Genomic DNA, 22024 nt, shown 5'->3' with positions numbered 1-22024 from the left:
AGCACATTATCAGCGATCAGGACTGCCTCCGTGGACAAATCTGTTCAGTGCCACCTGTCGGCTTTCGACACCTTTTGACAGTGCTGACAGTACCCACCTCCACTTTGCTCTGACAGTACCATCGAGGCCAGAAGAAAAAGGTGCCACCTGTCGGCACTTAGTGCCTTCCATATTCTGACAGTGCCAAATGGCACCACTTTAGCCTGACACACACACTTACAAGAAAATCTTAAGTTAAAGCCGCCTTCTCCTAACGCCATAAGGTACCTATATTCAAATTTGGTAGTTTCCATAGATAAATTTACCATTCGAGTTGATTTCATCTTTTTGTTTTTGAACTAAAATAATAATAATAAATTAAATAATCAAACAAATAGATACAACGAAAAGATAATGAAATAGAAAATAGAACGAATAAAAATCAGTACATTAAAATGTGAGAGGAGGCCAGGATGACGCACGAGTGGAGATATATAGAGGGAAGGAGGGAGGAGACTGATATGACACGAAGTGGTCAACTCCCTTCGCTACCGGAAGGGACAAACCTGAATAAAATCGATTGCCGGTACCATGACTCAAATGCGCAGTAGCAAAAGATATGTAAGGGGGTAACGAGCCAGAGGAGGAAGAACGGGTATGGGTTGGAGGAAAACAAGGTGGAGAGGGGAAGGGAAATTAAAAAGGGTAGATGGAGAAAGGAAGAGGATAAAGGGGAATTAGGAATGAAAGGAAGAATGAATAGAAGCGTGAGAGGGAGAGGGAGTGGTTGAAGGGGGGGAAGGAAAAGGGTAAAGTGAGAGACGCGTTGAGGGGAGAAGGAAAGGGGAAGGTGGGGGAAAGTGTGGAAGGAGAGAGAAGGAAGGTGAAGAAAGATTTAATGTTGGGGAAGGAGGAGGAAGTGGGGAAGGAGGAGGAAGTGGGGAAGGAGGGGGAAGGCAGGGAATGAGGGGGAAGGCAGGGAATGAGGGGGAAGGCAGGGAATGAGGGGGAAGGCAGGGAATGAGGGGGAAGGTGGGAATGAAGGGGAACATTGGGGAAGGAGGGATATAGCGGGGAATGTGGGGGAAGGTGGGAAAGGTGGGAGGACGTTGGGGAAGGAGGGGAAGGAGGGTAAGGAGGAAGATCTGCAAAGAAGTGACAAGGAATGGGGGGGGGGGGAAGAACAGAAGAGAGGAAGACAGGAGCGGTGGGGGGTAGGGGGGAGATGACAGGATGGGGGAGGGGGTGCTTTTTGACGCATTGCCGGGCTATGCACGAATTTCGTGTCCCCGTGCATGTTTGCATGCATGCACATGTGCTCCCCTCACCACAGGCCCTAAATGTGTGTATGTGTGTGTGTGTGTGTGTACATGTGTGATTCACCTCTGCCTTGGATCACGTGTTGAACTTGTGATCGACGGCTGTTACTCTCCCGGATGAGAGTTCAGTTCATACAAGGCCCGATCTATGGGTAATGATGTGACCTTACACACAAACAACTCCTTGGCCACCAGAGTGCCGGCTCGCAGTGCAGTGATGCTGAAATTTTCAGCCATGGACGGGACTCAAACTCGGATCACTGATTTAGCGATCGAGAGCAATACCAATGCACCGTTGATCCGCGCGCGCGCGCGCGCGTGTGTGTGTGTGTGTGTGTGTGTGTGTGTGCGCGCGCGCGCACGATTCAGTACTATAATCCATCAATTGCAAAACCTAAAACGTACACTTAAACGCGCACTCCCTCCTTTGCTTCGAAACATTCCTGTGTGCAAACGCGCATGCGCGTTGGCTACCCCTCAATCCCCTGTGTTCTTCCGTGACAAAGACATTCCAATACCTGGGAACCGACCTATTTCGCACGCACGCGCACACTCACACAATGTAATAATGTGTACACACACGCACACTCACACAATGTAATAGATGTGTACGCACACACACAATTTAATTTGCCCAACTCTGACATGGCCTAAACGTCCTATATTCCCTTAACCTCTGGAATGTCAGCGTTCTCATCCCCAATTCGCCTCCCTCGCTTCCCCTCCATAACCCGCACCATTCCTTCGACCAACCCATAGGCCTCAGGCGATTACCCACTTTCCCGCTGACCTACGACAAGTCCCACAAGGCCATTATAGGGAGTACCAGGTCCAAGTTCTTCAACGTCCGGCGAACGACCAAAAGTTTCTCCGCAGCTATGGATACAGTGTGTGTGTGTGTGTGTGTGTGTGTGTGTGTGTGTGTGTGTGTGTGTGTGTGAGAGAGAGAGAGAGAGAGAGAGAGAGAGAGAGAGAGAGAGAGAGAGTGTGTGTGTGTGTGTGTGTGTGTGTGTGTGTGTGTGTGTGTGTGTGTGTGTGCGCGCGCGCGCAAAATGTAATGGTACATTTGTTAAAAATAATCACGAAGAACGCACAGTCAGAATAAAAGGGAACTTAGAAGAACGTACAACTTCAATATTTCGGCTATAAGCTATAACTATTAGCCGAAATATAGAAGTTATATTTTCTTCTTAGTTTCCTTTTATTCCGACTTTGAGTTCTTCGTGATTATACATATATATATATATATATATATATATATATATATATATATATATATATATATATATATATATCGAACATCATCGTCCACTTTCATTAATATTATTCAGATGAGGAAGAACCCCAGGGGTAGGAGAGTGGGAAGAAAGGAGTGAGTCAGGGAGGGTGGGGGCCAGGGTGGACCCAGGTTTGACTAACCCCCTTTCCCCGCCTTCCCCGTTCCTGTGTAGGACATGACACAGGTTCAAGTTACGGATGGGGGAAGCCATAGTTTCGGTTCCAGTCTCCAATTACCTTGGCCGAAATAGTTACCGGCAATCTCGTTATTATAGACAGGCCTAAACGCTTCTCTTTCAGTGTACACAGACAGACACAAACACACATATATGAGTTCTGAGCTCTCATCCGGGAGGGTAATATCTGTCGATCACAAGTCCAACACGTGACCCAAGGCCATGTACACACGGTTCGACGGAGCCGTGGTAGCGTTCGCAAATGCTCTTCCAGTGGTCCGAGTTCGATTCCCGCCCAGGGCTGAAATAATTTCTGTATCGCTGCGCTGCAAGCCGTTACTCCAACTCTCGAGGGAGGAGAGTTAGGTTGTGTGTGTGTAAAGTATTACCCATGGATCGGTCATATGTAAGCTCTGAACTCTCACCCAAGAGGGTAATAGTTGTCAATCACGAGGTCAACACATGACCCATGACCATGTGGAATCACACACACAAACACGTATAAGAATATACACGAACTTACGTATAAACACAACGCATATTATTTAAGGTCTGATAAGACCACTGGGAATACAGACGGGACTATACGTGTATAACTCTTATCCTGTTTATTACATCTAGGCACATACACACACCTTGATAGTACACCCAACCCTCTTGCCCGAAGGTAACAGTAACGGACTGCAGTATTGTGAAGCTTTCACGCTGATATTGGGACGAGATCTCGAGTTTGCGGTGTCGTAGCATACGACGCTAACCACTACATCTGTAATCCGTGTGTGTGTGTGTGTGTGTGTGTGTGTGTGTGTGTGTGCGCGCGCGTGCGCAGGAGGGTCCAGATCGATGGCATTTCAAATATTCAGTGCCACGCTGAGCCGTCGACGAAGGCACTCCCTTACCTGCGCTGTGACCTTCGACCCGCGAGTGTCTACAGACGATTTCATTAAGCTAAAGGAACCCTAAATCCACTCAAGGGTTCACATCCGCCTCCAAGTAATCTTGTGGTGTGAAAGTAAATGGTTAAGTCACCGTCATGCGATTTTATTGAGGTGATGGGCGACAAAACATTCATCCTTTTTTTTTCTTTAGCTATAGTAATCAGGCAAGAAAGAAGGAGAGCACACTGAAAGACAGATGATAGATAAATAGATGAACATATAGAGAGGCAGGGGACAGGAGTGGAGATGAGAGGAGAGAGAAATGTGATAGGTGAGAGAGAGGAAAGTGAAAGGAGAGAGAGAGAGAGAGAGAGAGAGAGAGAGAGAGAGAGAGAGAGAGAGAGAGAGAGAGGGAGAGAGAGAGAGAGAGAGAGAGAGAGAGAGAGAGAGAGAGAGAGAGAGAGAGAAATAAACAATGTGTATTCTATAACATCGGAGCGCAGTCCATTAGATAGGTCGCTAGAAGCTGATGGGGCAAGAGGAGAGAAGAGGAGAGAAGGCAGAGAGGTGAGAAGTGAGAGAAGGAAGAGAGGAGAGAAGGGAGAAAAGGAGAGAAGTGAGAGAAGGAAGAGAGGAGAGAAGGGAGAAAAGGAGAGAAGGGAGAAAATGAGAGAAGGGAGAGAGAGTAGGGAGAGGGAGGAGAGAGGGGAGAGAGGAGAGACGATGGAAATATAGATACATTGAGAGAGTGAGTGACAGAGAAAGAGAGTCTGTCTGAATAAAAATTGTGGCATTGCGTCATGCCGCTAAAGTCTTCTACAACAATTCTCAAAACTCTGAACTGCTCACGCGGCATCGGCAAAGTCTTTGTTCCTCTCTCTCACTCTCTCTCTTTCACACACACAGACACAGTGCAAAAGCCTACGCGAATAAGAAATCAAGCACACACAAACGCGCGCGCGCGCGCATGCACAAAGACCCACGTGTACCCGACATGCGTATAAAAGCAAGTGTTCCAAGTGTACAAAAAGCACACGTATGTACACGCCTTGGCGTCACGCGCGTCAGATATGACATCATAGGACTAATTATGTGCCAAGGCGCCTTCTTGGTGCCTCAAGTCTTGATTGATGACACCCCTCCACCCTCTCCTCTTTCCCCTTCCCCACTCTTTTCCCCTCCCGCCCACACCTTTCTTTCTGATCCCTTCTGTACAGTGTGATACCTTTCCTTATCCTACCCCTCATGGGATTCAGGGACTTCAGTGGTGACACCCCTTCGGAGCAGAGTCACGAAATATTCTTTCAAGATTCGAAACTATGTCCTCCCAAAGAACAATGCTGATTTTTTTCTTTCTTTTTTTTAATTCTACTGCCCCTTCCGCTGCCCTCCTCCATCATCTCTAGGACTCCACCTCTACGGGGTGATAGTTAACATAAGAATGATGGAAACTACAAGAGACCATATGGCCTTCCCTAAGCAATTCCATAGCTCCTCTGGATAGAAGCGCCAGTTACTACCCACGAAACAGTCTAGTCTGGTTACGGTCTTTTTTAATCGGACAACGAAGTCAAAGTAAGCGCCGCCAACATGAACCGCGGAGTGGCGAATAAGGTCAGTGCTGAAGCAGAAGTTGGTAATGGTAAACACAGGCAAATAAATAAACAAGTAAAATTACTGTAGTTATGCGGTGTTGTGATGGCGAAGACACAGATGGAAAAAGTGACAAAGTGGACATTTCCTTTGGAATATTATATATATATATATATATATATATATATATATATATATATATATATATATAGATATATATATATATATATATATATATATATATATATAAAATTTTAGTTCGACTCGCCAGTGACAGGGTTCGAACCGCCATCACTTCGACCTCCGTCGCAGGTAGCGACGCCCTAACCCGTTCGGCCAAGCGATACCCTTGTTATGCACTGTGGAGATGGCGAAGGCACAGATGAAAAAAATTTCGAGGTACTAGGGCTACATTTTCCTATGTAAAAAAAATCAACACATAAATAAGTATATCAGTTGAGACGAAGCGTCAAGAAATTAAATATCAACAGTTCACATCTCCAGCGTCTCCTCTGCCCTCACAGTCCAACTTGATCTAATGAAGCCCCCAAGTGACGAAATAATTAAAACGTAAGCTGAGAGAGAGAGAGAGAGAGAGAGAGAGAGAGAGAGAGAGAATATCAGACATGACAGGATGACTGCCTTGCCTTCCCTTCTCTTGATGCCATTCCTTTCCCTTCTCTTCCCTCCCTTCAGCGATGCCCTTGCCTCCTCTTCCCCCAAAGATCCTTCCCTTCCCTCAGTGACATCTTTCCCTTCCAATAATGATATTCCCTTCATCCCTCTTCTCTCCCCTCACTTCAGCGGTGGCCTTGCCTCCTCTTCCCTCCGAGACTGCGCTTCCCTTCTCTTCCCTTCCCTCAATGATGTCTTTCCTTCCATTCTCAATAGTAAAGCTCCATCCTCTTCCATTATGGCCTTCCTTTCCCTTGACTGAGACCTCTGTGAGCTCCAGAGGGCCACCCACCGGCGCCAGGAACCGGCACTGGCGCCAGGCGACACCAGAGGGTGCCACCTGGCTTGGCACTTGGCAGGCACGTCAATACGGCGCGTGATGGACCAGTTCAGGTCAGTACCGCATTCGGACATGACGGCGTTGAATACCACGTCATGCCAAGCAAGTACCACGTCACACTTACTGAGCAAGAACATGTCTATTTTTCCCTCCTGTCTTTATAATTGAAATGTAGCAACTGTTTAAATAAAATTTTCATCAAGATACATCAGGGCTATTTGTTTTAACATATTTCAAACAGCGACAAAATAAATAAATGAAGCAAGATATAGAAGATAATACATATTCGAAGCGTGCGTGCGTGTGTGTGTGTGTGTGTGTGTGTGTGTGTGTGTGTGTGTGTGTGTGTGTGTGTGTGTGTCCTTATTGAATCAAGGGGACATGGTGACGATATCTTTGTTCCCTACCTAAGTGGTTTGGACAAAGACATAGCACGAGCATGGCCGTTGAATAGACGAAACTACTGCAACTACCTACGAACCAAACGCGGCGACAAGACTTGATGTCACCACTGACATCGAGTGGACAACCCGCGTTGGCCCGATGAATATCGCGTGATCCGAACGACACGCCAACTTGTTCGGAATGTTGTTCTTGGCTGTGACTAGAGCTTCGACAATGTCGCTTGTTCCAATTGCCGTTTTTTGTCCCTGGCTAGAGCTCCGGTAATCCCACTTGTTCCAAATGCTGTCTTTGGCCATGGCTAGGACTTCAACCATTCCAACTGTTCGAAATTTTGCTTTCGACCGTGACTTGGGTTTAAATTTTCCACTTGTCCAAAATGTTGCTTTTGGCCATGACTTGGGCTTTCACGTGCCCGTCCGCGACAGAACACGCTCCTGACCGTGACCCCGCCACCCGTCTTCCAAGATAAAGTGATGTCATCACCACCGCGAGTTCTACGGCACCTCAATATATTCATATACACATATTGTACACACATTATATATATATATATATATATATATATATATATATATATATATATATATATATATATATATATATATAGTGTGTGTGTGTGTTATAATAATGATGGTGGTGGTGGTGGTGGTAGTAATGATAATGATAGGCCAAGTACCGAAACAGCGATGTAAGGACCAATAGGTCTGTTGCTGTTCGTTTGTCCTCCATGCAAAACACACACACACACACACACACACAGTGGTTGTCCCTATCTTGGGTTATACCCAGAAATAACGACCAATTATCCTCATTTCTACCAACAACTTCGACTGTTTACCTGCACGCGTGTAAACACTATATGGAAACTAATTCTGCACGGACGGACGGACGGGCGGACGGACGGACACACATACGATATGATAATAGAAAACGAGAGGCAAGACTACGACTATAGTTATTTTTCTTTACACTACAACGAAAAAACTAGTAATAATAATAATAATAATAATAATAATAATAATAATAAATGACAGTTTTGTGAATATGTCCATACAGACGACTAAAGGTATATCTATAAAATTTATCGACCAAATGAATGAATAAAATTCTTGAACTTACAGTTGATTCGTATCAAGGTATATATACTTAGAGAACCATACGATAGGCTTTGCGGGCTGCCACATTTGCCCTTTGTACCCGGGCTGCCTGGACATGTAAAAAGTCATCAGTGACTGGGACTCGAACATGAGTCGAATGAAACCAACTCACCACTACGAAAAAATACAAACTGAAGAAGAACTACAATATGAGGAAGACCCTTAAGTAAAGACAATGTCCTAAAACATAAGAGGAAAACAATCATACAATAAATAACAACAGGTCCACAACTTTTCTAAGCGTTTATACTAAAATTAAGAGGCAGATGTCGAGTGGAGGAAATATTCACAATGATCAACAACAAACACGCGAGCTGATATTATGTGATATTTAAAGTCACCCATATCCAACTCTCTCTCTCACGATGAAGTTCAAAGAAAATGGGTCCCACCGACTATACCATTCCTGGCCCTCTATGTTTGGAAGCAAATCCTACAGGAGATATTTGTGTATAAGCATATACACATGTACGCACGTACACATGCACACGCAGATCATAACTAAATATATTTGTCCTAACTACTTAAATGCATTGATACTAAATTAATATAATTATGTCCTGTAGCATGTATTCTATTCCATAGTCTATGCATAAACAACATTTCTCTTACGAACGAAATGTATTACAGCTATATATTTATATATATATATATATATATATATATATATATATATATATAGAGAGAGAGAGAGAGAGAGAGAGAGAGAGAGAGAGAGCATCCTTTTGATACACGGTGGGGGAAGTTTGATTGTCCAGCAACTGATGGCGCCATAAACATTAAATATCCATCTGGCTGACGCCGCATAACTTTATTCATCTGAAGGAAATCTTGAAACTTGAGGACCATCTCGATTTGGGTCCTTGCGAAACGTACTAACGAAGCCTCCGTCCTCACATTTGGTCTTCATTTCGACAGACTTGTCGGCAATTGCCACTTTCATACAAATGGTCACAACACCGAGGTCAGAACGGAACCTTTATACGGTCGTTCTGCACGTGCTCTGAGAAAGGCGTACAATTTTCGGAACAGGCGGAACTACATAGCTGCATTGAGGAAATAGTCGCCCCCAGGTCTTCGCCCAAACAACTTCTCACGGAAGCCATCTTAACCTTTCCTGTTCCCAGACATTTGGTCCACCTCTCCTTAACCTTCCCTAATACTCAGTGACCCCTATCTCCTTCCTCTATCCCCGTTCCCCCAGTTCTTCTTATTTAATCTCAGTCGTCTGTGTTACGCCTACGTACTTCAAAAAGCTGTAATAACAAGCGAAACGCCGTACTTATTAGGTTCCGTCCTCCATTTCGTGTTCATTCATTCATTCATGCTGACGCCGGGCGATTCGAATCGTCTCTGTGGATGGGACCCCTTCTAACCTAAAACGGTCACTTGAAAGAAAGAGAGAGAGATAGAGAGAGAGAGAGAGAGAGAGATAGAGAGAGAGAGATAGAGAGAGAGAGAGAGAGAGAGAGAGAGAGAGAGAGAGATAGAGGAGAGAGAGAGAGAGGGGGGGGCATCGTTTTTTCTTGCGATTTCTCCAAAGCATACCGGAGTTAAGCGCCAATAGGGAAACGGGAAGAACTAAAACTCGTCGTAAAGTGAATTCGGTTAACACAAACTGTCGTAAACGAGTTGGATTAACCCCCAGAAATGCACACAAGAGACAAATGTATCTCTTCCCCCTCTCACCACCCTCCTCCTCCCCCGACCCCCCCACACACAGGCCACGCATCTAAATAACATGAAATGCATGCATAAACATTGGTTGACAAATCCTGAAAGCACGCAGACACACACACACATACTCATAGTCCACGCGTGTAAATCACGTGAAACGTAAACACACTGGTTGGCAAATCTTGTGAGCGCGCGCGCGCACACACACACACACACACACACACACACACACACACACACACACACACACTCACAGGCCACTCGTGTAAATCACGTGAAATGTAAAACATTGGTTCGCAAATCCTCTAAACATACGCACGCACACACATACACACACACACTCTCACAGGTGAATAAATATAATATGAGGAACCTACTCCTGGAGGCGCTAAGACGCTGCGGCCGAAGCCGTCAACTTCTCCCTATTCACTTGGACTGTTGGGGCAGGTATGTCACTGGTGACTGGTGATCGGTGGTGGTGACGGTGTTCGCAGCTGGCACGATACAAGGGTGCCTGACTTCAACATTGCCTCAATCACGTGGATGAAGCACCAAAGCAAAGACTGCAAGATATATATATATATATATATATATATATATGTATATATATATATATATATATATGTATGTATATATATATATATATATATATATATATATATATTTTTTTTTTTTGCAGAAACCACCGGGAAATTGAAAAAAACAGATACCGAACGTTTTCGTCTATTTAGACATTTTCAAAGGTACAAAAAAGCAATACAGAAAGAAACAATAAATACATAAGAAGACAAGGATACTCGGAGAGGTCCCATGTTACATTTTATCACACACAATTTTGTCAATAATAAAATTGTCCAATTTAAATAAACCCAAACTCAAGTTCATGTTATTTCCAAAATTTCTTTTTATAAAACAAGATTCAATGATATTTCTTTCTATAATATTATTACAAGAAGTAATTATTTTAGAATTTCCCCAGTCAATATTATGACCATAATCCCTTTGGTGGACAAATAATCCACTGGACACTTGCCCGTTCTAATACTATATTTATGTTGGCCTATTCTTTTTTCTAAGCCTTTGCCTGTTTGGCCTATATAAATAAAATCACAATTTTTACATGGTATATTGTAAATACATCCTTCTTTACTTCTTGGGGAATTTTTAATTAACAGACTCTTAATGTTGTTATTATTTTTGAATACTATCTGGATACCAAATTTTTCAAAAATGCTAGGAAGATGGATTAAATTTTCGTGGTACGGAATTGTTAGCATATTTTTATAATTAAATGGTTTGACCTGCGACGTATTAAGAAAACATTTCCTAGCTTTGATTTTTGTTTTATCAATAAGATGTTTTGGATATTTTAAATTTTCTCCAATGTCATAGATGAATTGTATTTCTTGATCCAAGAACTCAGGGGAACAAATTCTATAAGCTCTCAGGAACATTGAAGAAAAAACTGACAGCTTGGATTTTTGACTGTGATACGAGTAAAAATGAATGTACGAGAGGACATTGGTCGGCTTCCTGTAAATGTCAAATTTAAAGTATCTTCCACATCGGTAAATATTTACATCTAAAAATGGTAACATATTATTTTCTTCAACCTCTACTGTAAATTTAATGGAATGCACCAAATTATTTAAAATATCCAAATTATTTAAAATATCCAAAACATCTTATTGATAAAACAAAAACCAAAGCTAGGAAATGTTTTCTTAATACGTCGCAGGTCAAACCATTTAATTATAAAAATATGCTAACAATTCCGTACCACGAAAATTTAATCCATCTTCCTAGCATTTTTGAAAAATTTGGTATCCAGATAGTATTCAAAAATAATAACAACATTAAGAGTCTGTTAATTAAAAATTCCCCAAGAAGTAAAGAAGGATGTATTTACAATATACCATGTAAGAATTGTGATTTTATTTATATAGGCCAAAACAGGCAAAGGCTTAGAAAAAAGAATAGGCCAACATAAATATAGTATTAGAACGGGGCAAGTGTCCAGTGGATTATTTGTCCACCAAAGGGATTATGGTCATAATATTGACTGGGGAAATTCTAAAATAATTACTTCTTGTAATAATATTATAGAAAGAAAATATCATTGAATCTTGTTTTATAAAAAGAAATTTTGGAAATAACATGAACTTGAGTTTGGGTTTATTTAAATTGGACAATTTTATTATTGACAAAATTGTGTGTGATAAAATGTAACATGGGACCTCTCCGAGTATCCTTGTCTTCTTATGTATTTATTGTTTCTTTCTGTATTGCTTTTTTGTACCTTTGAAAATGTCTAAATAGACGAAAAACGTTCGGTATCTGTTTTTTCAATTTCCCGGTGGTTTCTGCAAAAATATTTTATCACGTGTGTTTTGTGATTTCTTTGCATATATATATATATATACATACATATATATATATATATATATATATATATATATACATATATGTATATATATATGCAAAGTAGACCAATTGCAAAAAACTAACGAAGTAGAGTGCTTGCGTATATTACATCTTCAGTGCAAAAAAAAAGTACTTTTTTGCACTGAAGATGTAATAAGCAAAAGCGCTCTGCATCGTTAGGTTCCAAGTGGTCTACTTTGCATAAGTAAACACACGTACCCGTGTTCTTATTAGCATATATATATATATATATATATATATATATATATATATATATACATAGAGAGAGAGAGAGAGAGGGAGCGAGCACGAAGGTGTATGTGACAAGAGGCAGAGAAAGCCTTCAAAGAGACATGCAGAGGGCGTCGCCCCACCCCCACCTCCCCGAAGCCTCACCTCTCTCACACACACTCGCTCATACCGTTTATGACGATGATGCACACGGAAATACCCTACTGTTCTTCCTTTTGTGTCGCCAATCTCGGCACCCGTGTATGGCACGTGCCTGTGCCATGGCACTGTTATGACACAGGCGTCGTGTCGTGCCACCACTCACGCCCCAAAACCACGCCCATTCGATTTACTCAAGAATGCGAGTCAAGAATGGGGAGGTGAACAGTCCAGTTGTACAAAGACGAAGGTTTACACAACAAGGTTACTATCATTATCAAAATTTGTAAGTTTTTCTTTCATGAGCATCACCGATAATGAAGTGTTACCTGAGAGAGAGAGAGAGAGAGAGAGAGAGAGAGAGTTAACAATTCCCGTGCTTACCGATTTTCAGAGGGGATGAAGAAAATAGCCTAACTAATATCAGCATTAGTAAAGAAGAAGTTATCAAGCAGATTGACAGACTTAAAGCTACAAAATCTCCGGGTCCGGACGAAATTTTTCCAAGAATGCTTAAGGAGTGTAGATTTGAAATCTGCGACCGGTTAACTGAAATATTCAATAAATCGGTAGACACTGGTTCTGTTCCAACTGCTTGGAGGCAGGCAAAACGTTGTTCCTGTTTTTAAGAAGGGAGATAGATCGACCATATGCAACTACAGGCCAATCAGTTTGACGTCGGTTATAGGAAAGATGCTTGAATCAATAATAGTAAATAGACTCAGAGAACACATTGAAGGGCATAATTTAATTCGTGATTCACAGCATGGTTTCTCCAAAGGTAAGTCATGCGTGACTAATCTTCTATCCTTTTACACTAAGGTATATAAGGCGTCAGACAACAATGAAAATTACGATGTTATTTACCTTGACTTTAGCAAAGCGTTCGACAAAGTGCCACACCAGAGACTACTAAATAAAATCAAAGCCCATGGCATAGGAGGAAAAGTGTTAGAATGGATTAGAGCTTGGATTAGTAACAGAAAACAGCGGGTCACCATAAATGGAATAAAATCTAGGTGGGGCAATGTTACTAGCGGGGTCCCCCAGGGCTCGGTTTTGGGTCCCTTATTGTTCATTATGTATATAAACGACTTAGACGATGGGTTAAATAGTGATGTTAGTAAGTTTGCGGACGACACTAAAATAGGACGCCTAATTAGGTCAGGAGAAGACGCCCAGATTCTGCAGGATGATCTTGATAAACTGTTAACATGGTCGGTGAAATGGCAAATGAACTTCAATATCTCTAAGTGTAGCGTGTTAAACGTAGGGCTACACAACCCCGAAAATAGATACAACTTAGATGACACGTTTTTAGAAAAATCTGAGTGCGAGAGGGACTTGGGAGTTCTGGTGAGTCCGGACCTTAAAACCAGGAAGCAGTGCATTAGCGCCAGAAATAAAGCAAACAGAGCATTAGGCTTCATTGCTAGGACGGTAACAAATAGAAGTGCAGAGGTATTTATCAAACTCTATCTAGCAATAGTTAGACCCATCCTGGACTATGCGGTACAGTTTTGGTCTCCGTCCTACAAAATGGACATAAATTCACTAGAATCAGTACAGAGAAGAATGACCAAAATGATACAAGGACTCGGAAATTTGCCTTACGAAGAGAGGCTTAGGCACCTAAACTTACACTCTCTGGAAAGACGCAGAGTGCGGGGTGATCTAATAGAAGTGTTCAAGTGGATCAAAGGCTATAACAAGGGTGATGCAAACAAGGTCATCATAATAAAACAACAGGGCAGGACTCGCAGTAATGGTTATAAACTGGACAAATTTAGATTTAAGAAGGTAATAGGCAAAAATTGGTTTACAAATAGGGTGGTCGATGAATGGAATAAACTTAGTAACCACGTAGTAAGCGCTGAAACTATCAGTTGTTTTAAAAAACGATTAGACAACTTTATGGATGGGGACGACAGGTGGTGATGGATACGGAGCTGCCTAGTGTAGGCCTTATGGTCTTTTGCAGTCTCCTTTATTTCTTATGTTCTTATGTTCTTACATAAGAACATAAGAATGAAGGAGACTGCAAGAGACCATAAGGCCTACACTAGGCAGCTCCGTATCCATCACCACCTGTCATCCTCGTCCACAAAGTTGTCTAATCGCTTCTTAAAACAACTGATAGTTTCAGCGCTTACTACATAGTTACTAAGTTTATTCCATTCGTCGACCACCCTATTAGTAAACCAATTCTTGCCTATTTCCTTTTTAAATCTAAATTTGTCCAGTTTATAACCATTACCCTAGAGTAATTCCATGTAAATTTTTCTTTTATGCGCATCACCGTGAGATAATGAGGTGACACCTGAGAGAGAGAGAGAGAGAGAGAGAGAGAGAGAGAGAGAGAGAGAGAGAGAGAGAGAGAGAGAGAGTGTGTGTTAACAATTCCCCGTGCTTACCCTACATTAATTCCATTACGAGTTCAACGAAGGACCATCGATAATTACTATTATAAATATTACAATCACTATTATTTTTCCTTAATCTATTAATTCATCATTATTGCTATTATTTAACTGGATAACCTCAAATTGTTGTGTGTTATCGAGGGCTGGACTCCGTGATCAACCACAAACTCTTAGCCTAAAAGACCTTTCTGTTTTTATTTCTAATTAACGTCAGACACTTTTTTCTTTTCTTTTCTTTTTTATTCTTCAACAGTCTTCAAGGTTCAAAGATGTCTTGTTTGACCCATCAACGCCCAGCGTCCCTTTATCAAGACTTTTATAAGACCTTATTCAGGTGTTTGCCCGGCGATTTCACCCATCATTGCGGGAAGTCAGCGCCGAAGGGCGAGTTGTGGTACAAGGAGTAGGTGGGTGGCGTGGCGTGGCGTGGCGTGGCCTTTGGATTCGTCCATTCTACTGATCACCCAAGTATCACCCTCAAAGAAGGCAACCACATTGTCAGTATATATATATATATATATATATATATATATATATATATATATATATATATATACAGTATATATATATATATACAGTATATATATATATATATATATATATATATATATATATATATATATATATATATATATATATATATATAAAATCAGCCATCCAGAGTCCCCTGCTGATCAAGGCCTCCTTCATAGCATTCCAAAATTCACACGACCGCGCCAACCTTTATATTTATTATATATATATATATATATATATATATATATATATATATGTATATATATATATATAATATATATATAAAATCTACTTTGTCCAAAAATGATGCTTAGTCAACATTACGCTTTTGCACATCACGCAAGATGAACTTTTACCTGCACAAGCACACACACATACACACAAATTCAATATATGCAGGTGGTGCATATACATAAATATATAAACACGACAAAGTTTCTATACAATGCCTCATTTCTATAATGGTGAGAATTTTTTTCATACTTTACCAAATAACCTGACAAAATATATAACATCATCTGAAAAAGAAAACGCATTTCCACAAAAAAAAACAACGGGAGAAAATTAAAAAAATATATATAAAACTTCTTGTAATCAACCTGCAAAGAGAAGAAAACGGAAGAAAAAACACGTACATATTCAAATAATTATTTAAATCTTGATCACCTGTAAATAGAGAAACACATAAAAGAGCGGGGGGGGGGTCGAGGGAGGGAGAAAGGGGGGTTAAGCTTCTCGTGTAAAGATGGTCCCGAGAAGTGGGGAGGGGAGGGGAGGGGGAGCTTCTGTGGGGGGGAAGGGGGAGAGTTCATGATGGGGGTGTGTTTCGAGCGGGGGGGAAGGGGAGGGCTGTCAATGGATATTTTGCGGGGAGCAAAATACAAAAGGTTGATGTGGGAGGGGGGAGTTTATACGTGGGAGCAACGCGTCCGTTTTATGAACGGGGAGGGTGAGTGGGGAAGGGGTGTAACAAAAACCATAAACAATATCGGCTTATGCTTTTTCGAAAGCGTCTTGGCCTCTTTTGGGAGGGGCGGTGGGGGTGATGCGGCTGTACACGCCTTGACCCAATGCCACAAGTGCCAAGTCCCGTCGCTAAGTGCCATGAATGCCAGACTACCCATATCCCCTTAAAAAGGAGAGAGAGAGAGAGAGAGAGAGAGAGAGAAAGAGAGAGGAAAGATGAAAAAGAGAAAAAAAATCCAGAGAAAGACGAGGAAAAAGAAGAACAAGAAAAGGAAGAATTTGAGGGAAAAAAATAAATAATTTGCTGGTTCAACAAAATCCATGACCCCCTGGCTCGTGGCACTCAGCGAAGGGGCAGGCAGGGCGAGTTCGGGGGGGTGGGGGGGACGGGGCGAGGGGCCGCAGGCCAGGCCAGGGCCGTACGAATGGGGAAAAAGGGGGTAGTCAAAGATGGTGCAAACACAATTCAATGTAACCATACACACATTCTGAAGAGCATGCTTTGTGCGTGCGCGGAGGAGGGAGTGGGAGGGAGTAGGGAGGGGAGACCGTGCCGAGGGAGAGGAAGGTGTAAGTGGAGGGAAGGTGTAGGTGGAGGGATGGTGCAAATGGAGGGAAGTAAGGTGTAGGTGGAGGAAAGGTGCAAGTGGAGGGAAGGAAGCTGTAGATGGAGGGAAGCTGTAAGTGGAAGGAAGGAAGGTGTAGATGGAGGGAAGCTGTAAGTGGAAGGAGGGAAGGTGTAGGTGGAGGGAAGGTACATGTGAAGGGAAGGTGTAGTTGGAGGGAAGGTGCATGTGGAGGGAAGGCGTAGTTGGAGGGAAGGTAGATGTGAAGGAAGGGAAGGTGTAAGTGGAGGGAAGGAAGCTGTAAGTGGAGGGAAGGAAGCTGTAAGTGGAGGCAAGGTGCATGTGGAGAGTAGGCGTAGTTGGGAGACGGTACATATGGAGGGAAGGTGTAAGTGGAGGGAAAGTGGCGAGATGCATCGGGAGGGAGGGAGGGAGGGAGGGAGGGAGGGAGGGAGGGAGAGAGAGAGAGAGAGAGAGAGAGAGAGAGAGAGAGAGGAGAGAGAGAGGGAAGCAGAAGAAACGTGTGGCAGCCTTGGATGTTCATGGTGGTAAGGCGTGACAAGGAGTGGTAAGGAGTAGTTAGAGAGAAAAATATTAAAGGGAGTCCTGGGAGAGGAGAGGAGAGGAGAACAAGAGAAGCGAGATCAGAGAAAGAGAAAAGAGAGAAGAAACAGAGATATAGGGGCGGGCGGGTGAGACAGGAATGAGTGGAGTGGAGTGGAGTGAGAGCAGAGAGAGAGGCAGAGAGAGAGAGAGAGAGAGAGAGAGAGAGAGAGAGAGAGAGAGAGAGAGAGAGAGAGAGAGAGAGAGAGAGAGAGAGAGAGAGAGAGAGAGAGAGAGAGAGAGAGTTAGAGGGGGATAGGGAGACTCTCAGAGTTCAGTTAGCAGACAGATCTATTGCAAAGTTGTCGGGAGACTTTGGAATATGGCTCTCCGTCAAAGATATCTTAGTGAAATTTTAACAAAAAAGAATAAAAGTGAATTCTTATGAGAAAACAAAAGGGGGGGAAAGAGAAATGGGTGCGGCTAGAAGAAAAAGAAGAAGACGAAGGAAAAGATGAAGAGGTAGAATAACAAGAAGGGGAGAGAGAGAGGGAGAGAGAGAGAGAGAGAGAGAGAGAGAGAGAGAGAGAGAATGTCATAAGGAGATTAACAGGTTGAAGAAGAAGACACGAGGGGCGGCACGGCTTCAATGGGGGGGGGGGGAGGGAGACAGGGAAAGCACAGAAAACAATTACATTATTTTTTTTGTGGGGGGGGGAGAGGGGAGGGAAGAAAAGGTCGTTGTCACTTGTTCCTCACTCGAGATGCAATTCGAGGAGGGAAACTCATTAGGCCACGTCTCACGAGTGCCGGCTGGCGATTTCATTCCCATTAGTTAAAGAGTCCTTGGCCAGCAAGGTGGTGAAGAGTCCCTCAGGACCGGAGCGATTCCATTACGAGCCAACAGCACAGCGGTTCCCAACATTATCTTTATTTATTTATTTATTCATTAATTTTTTTTTTTTTTTTTTACTTTATTTTAATTTAATTAATTCATTGTTTATTTTATTTTCATTTAATCAATTTATTATTATTTACTTTATTTGATTGATTTATTATTATAATTTTATTCATTTTTTGTCTTCGTCTTTTTCAAGGACCCTGGAATTCCAATTTTTTTTTATTCCCAGGATCCAAATTTTTCGACGCCTCCCGAATTTTTGGTAATTCGTGTTTATATGGAAATAAATTAATTTAGCCACTTATTCATAAGCGACAATTTCTTTCACGTAGCATATATATCGTCGAGATTCTTTGTTTTAAACGGCAAATTACAACAGAAGACCCTAAACCAAAACAATCTGTCCACGTCTTATTTGAAAGTCGTTCGAATGATTTTTTTTCCCCTAGAAGTGACGTCACCCTTAATAGTTCCCCCACCCCCATCCCGCTGCATTGTCAGATTTTGCCGAATCAAGAGGAACTTTTCGAACAAGAACTGGTCAACTTCGGCGAGTTTTCCGAAGTCCTCCTGTTGGGACCCACTGCGCTTGGGGGAACGGGATGGAAGTAAAGTTACCAAATCCTGAACCCTTTCGCTGCATTTCGCAACGCACATCTTTGCTATTAACTGACTTCCCCCCCACCACTCCACCCACGGTAATTTATTTCATTCAGCTAAAGAACACCCCTCACCCACCCTTCCACAACGAAAGGATTGACTGTATCAAAATCAACCCTTTCGCTCCACATTTAATCAATTTCCTTCTACCTGCCGCCAGCAGATTTTATTATCCAGCCGGGGCGCGCTTCTGACAGCGAGAGGGTTCAGATGTGACAAAGAGGCCGTGAGCGCCCAGGGCGTGGCCAGCGCAGGGAGCCGGGCTTCAGCGGGGATTTCCCTGTGGGGGGAATACAAGTCACACACACGGAGAACATTCGGGGGAGAACACAGGGGCGGCCGGACAAGGGGCGCGGTATCTACAGGAGAGGGGCAGTCACAACACAGGCGACGGAACGAGGAAGAGAGGGTGTGTGAGAGAGACGTGGAAAGCTCATCGACTACAGGGAACGAAACCTTTGTTAGGAGAGTTCGCGCTTGCTACTGACGAAGGGAGGATGAGGATTCCCCGCTCCACTGACCTGAAGGAGAGACCTGCTCGGCGTGGTGGTATGGGAGTGTGGTGGTAGCGGCGGTGGTGGTGGTAGTAGTGGTGGTGGCGGAGTTATGGTGGAAGGGGCAGGGAGGGTGCGAGGGAGACGAGGGCGAGTGTGCCGACGGGGGGGATCTGTTGTCGAGGGAAACGCCGATGCAGCCGACGTCGTCTCCATTACACGAGGACGACGACGTGGACGACGCGGACGAGGAGGAAATGGAGGAGGACGAGGTCGCGGATCCTACTGACGAAGGCGGCGCCGTTGTCGCAGCGAGAACGAGAGACGAGGTATGCGGCCGGTGCAAGTGGTGGTGATGGTGGTGGGAGTGCTGATGCTGTTGGTGGTGCGGGAGGAACTCTGCATGGGAGGTCGGGGGCGCCGAGGGGCGCGGGAGCTGTGCAATGTCCCCATGCTGCGGGAGCGAGGAGGTAGCGGCCGCAGTAGCCGCGGCGTGCGGCTGTGGCGGTGGTACAGGAACCGGCACCGGCATGGGTGCCGCCATGCAGGGCGGCGCCGTCTGACACGGCGGCGGATACGACACAGCCGTCATGGAGCCGGAGGCTGTGTTGTGTACCGAAAGCGGCGGCGGCGGAGGGACACTCATTGCTGGTGGCGGGATATTAACGCCGCAGCCGCCACCGCCGCCGGCCCCGCTGCCGAGAAGGTTGTTGTGGCCCCCGAGGACAGCTACATCTGTGCGGTTAAATATGGCCGCAGCCCGGAGCTGCAACGCCAGCGTGCGGTCCTCCTCGGTCTGCGTCGGCGAACCCGTCGGCGAGCTCCGGCTGCGGCAGGACCCACAGACGTTGCAGGCCCCGACGCAGGGCCACTCCTGCTGGGGAGGGCTTATCGTTATGTTCATAGGACTCTGCTGGTGGTGATGATGCTGGACAACCTGTTCATGGTTTGGGTGCTGGTGGCTGTGTTGGTGACTGTGTTGGTGGCTGGGCGGGGGCACGCTGAAGACGATCGGGTCGACCTGCTGTGCCCCCAGGTAAGGGCTGCCTCCTGACGAGGCACCACTGCCTCCGTTGTAGAGCTCCGCGGCTCCGTAGCTACCGTACATGTTGTCAATGCTTAGATCGACGTCACCACCGTCAGCGTCGTCGCCGCTACCGCCGGCGAGCTCTCCTCCGCTGAGTACGTCCCCACTCAAGGTCCACCTCAGATCAGACGCTCACACCACCAGACAAGTGTCTATTTTTCTTTTTCTAGACAAGGAGCAGAGGTCTTCGAAGCTCCTGAACCCCACCTCGTGGAAGACGCGTCTCCACGTGATCTTCCCCGTCACGTATGCTCACCGCCCGTCACGAAGTTCTGTCAGCGACTTCTAGCGACCTTGAGAGCGCCAGATACTCACCATACGTCCGACAGAGACGGACCTCCCATACAAAACCATCCTACGTTTTCTGTGAACCTGTTGCGTATACACACTCCGTTTTCTATACGAAGACGGGGTTACGTCGGTCCCTCACCGTACACCTCTGAAACACTCGTATGTCTAAGTGAAATGTTTTCTACTCAATGGACAAATCACGCGGGGACGGGGCCCAGAGTAGAGGAAGCAGTCCCTCTTTAACACGTGGCGTGACAGAAAATAAATAAACAATAAAAATAACCACAAACACGAAGCCCAGTTCGAGTCGAACAGTTTTTGGAAAACGATGGAAACTGACAAGTGTTTTTGTCACGTAATATTTTCCTTTAACCACGTGATATTTAGTTTCCTCTTTAATCACAAGTTCAGGTTTCCCTTATTCCGTCACTCCTATTTCTCTAAACACGTGATCGTCTTATTTCCCTGTTTTCTCTGATCACGTGACTTTACCTTTTCTCTCTGATCACGTGACTTTGTTTACCTTTTCTCTCTGATCACGTGACTTTGTTTACCTTTTCTCTGATTACGTGACTCTTTGTTTACCTTTTTTCTCTGGGATGACGCAATCCCTTTCTCTCTTTCCCGCCAAATCTGAGCTTGTCCTACCTGCCACCCAGAGGGCACGGCAGCGGCGAGAGTGAAGAGGAAGCTTTTTTTTTTTTTTTACACTAACGTGGGGTGCCAACTGACCCCCATAAAGTGCCTTCAAGAATAAAAACAAAACAAGGTTACGAACAAGATTCCCGACAACAGAAACAATTATCTTAACAACATCATGACTTGCCCCCATCCCACATCGAAAAGGTATATAGTCCTCATTTATTTTATTCTGGCTACTGTCAGACTATTGTATTAACAGTTTGGTATCCCTTGCGTAGGGAAGGACGACCCAGGCAGGTTCTCCTCCCCGCCTTCCTTACCAAACGTTGCTTTTTTGTTTTTGGTCTCGACTTGCAAAACAGACTTCCTGCCGCCTTCCACTCGCTTACCGCTTTCCGGAAGGCGGAGGAAGGGAGGGGGGAAGGAGGGGGAAAGGGGGGATAGGGGGAGGAACAAGGGCAACATCCGCCTCCTTGGCAGCGTAAACACCCCTTTGCCTATAAACAATCCACCCTTACCACAACTGACAGGAGTCTCTTGCGTCACCAGGAGTGGGTAGCGAGAGTAATCCATTCATCCTTGAACTATCGTGAGAGAAGACCGTGAGTGTGGGTAGCAAGAATAACCCATTCATTCTTCCCTGA

General features: G+C 44.2%; 1 protein-coding gene across 4 annotated transcripts in view; it reads right to left on the bottom strand.

Annotated features, from left to right (window-relative positions):
• LOC143023897 (heterogeneous nuclear ribonucleoprotein K-like) overlaps positions 1-21416 on the bottom strand; it is a 185791-nt gene extending 164375 nt beyond the window's left edge. The window contains exon 1 of one of the 4 annotated variants that reach the window (XR_012966238.1): positions 19388-21416. Coding sequence is in view for 3 of the 4 variants with exons in the window: in XM_076182559.1 (XP_076038674.1) it covers positions 19388-20468 (1081 nt within the window). In the remaining variant the exon portion in view is untranslated. The remainder of the gene's footprint in view (positions 1-19387) is intronic. The other 3 variants (XM_076182559.1, XM_076182561.1, XM_076182560.1) reach the window with 3 other exon arrangements.
• Positions 21417-22024: the final 608 nt, after the last annotated feature.

Source organism: Oratosquilla oratoria, unplaced genomic scaffold, assembly GCF_046742065.1.
Source record: "Oratosquilla oratoria isolate Oo_2021 unplaced genomic scaffold, ASM4674206v1 SCAFFOLD69, whole genome shotgun sequence".
Lineage (NCBI taxonomy): Eukaryota > Metazoa > Arthropoda > Malacostraca > Stomatopoda > Squillidae > Oratosquilla > Oratosquilla oratoria.
Note: the sequence above shows the minus strand (reverse complement) of the source record. Positions and strands in the feature narration are given on the sequence as shown.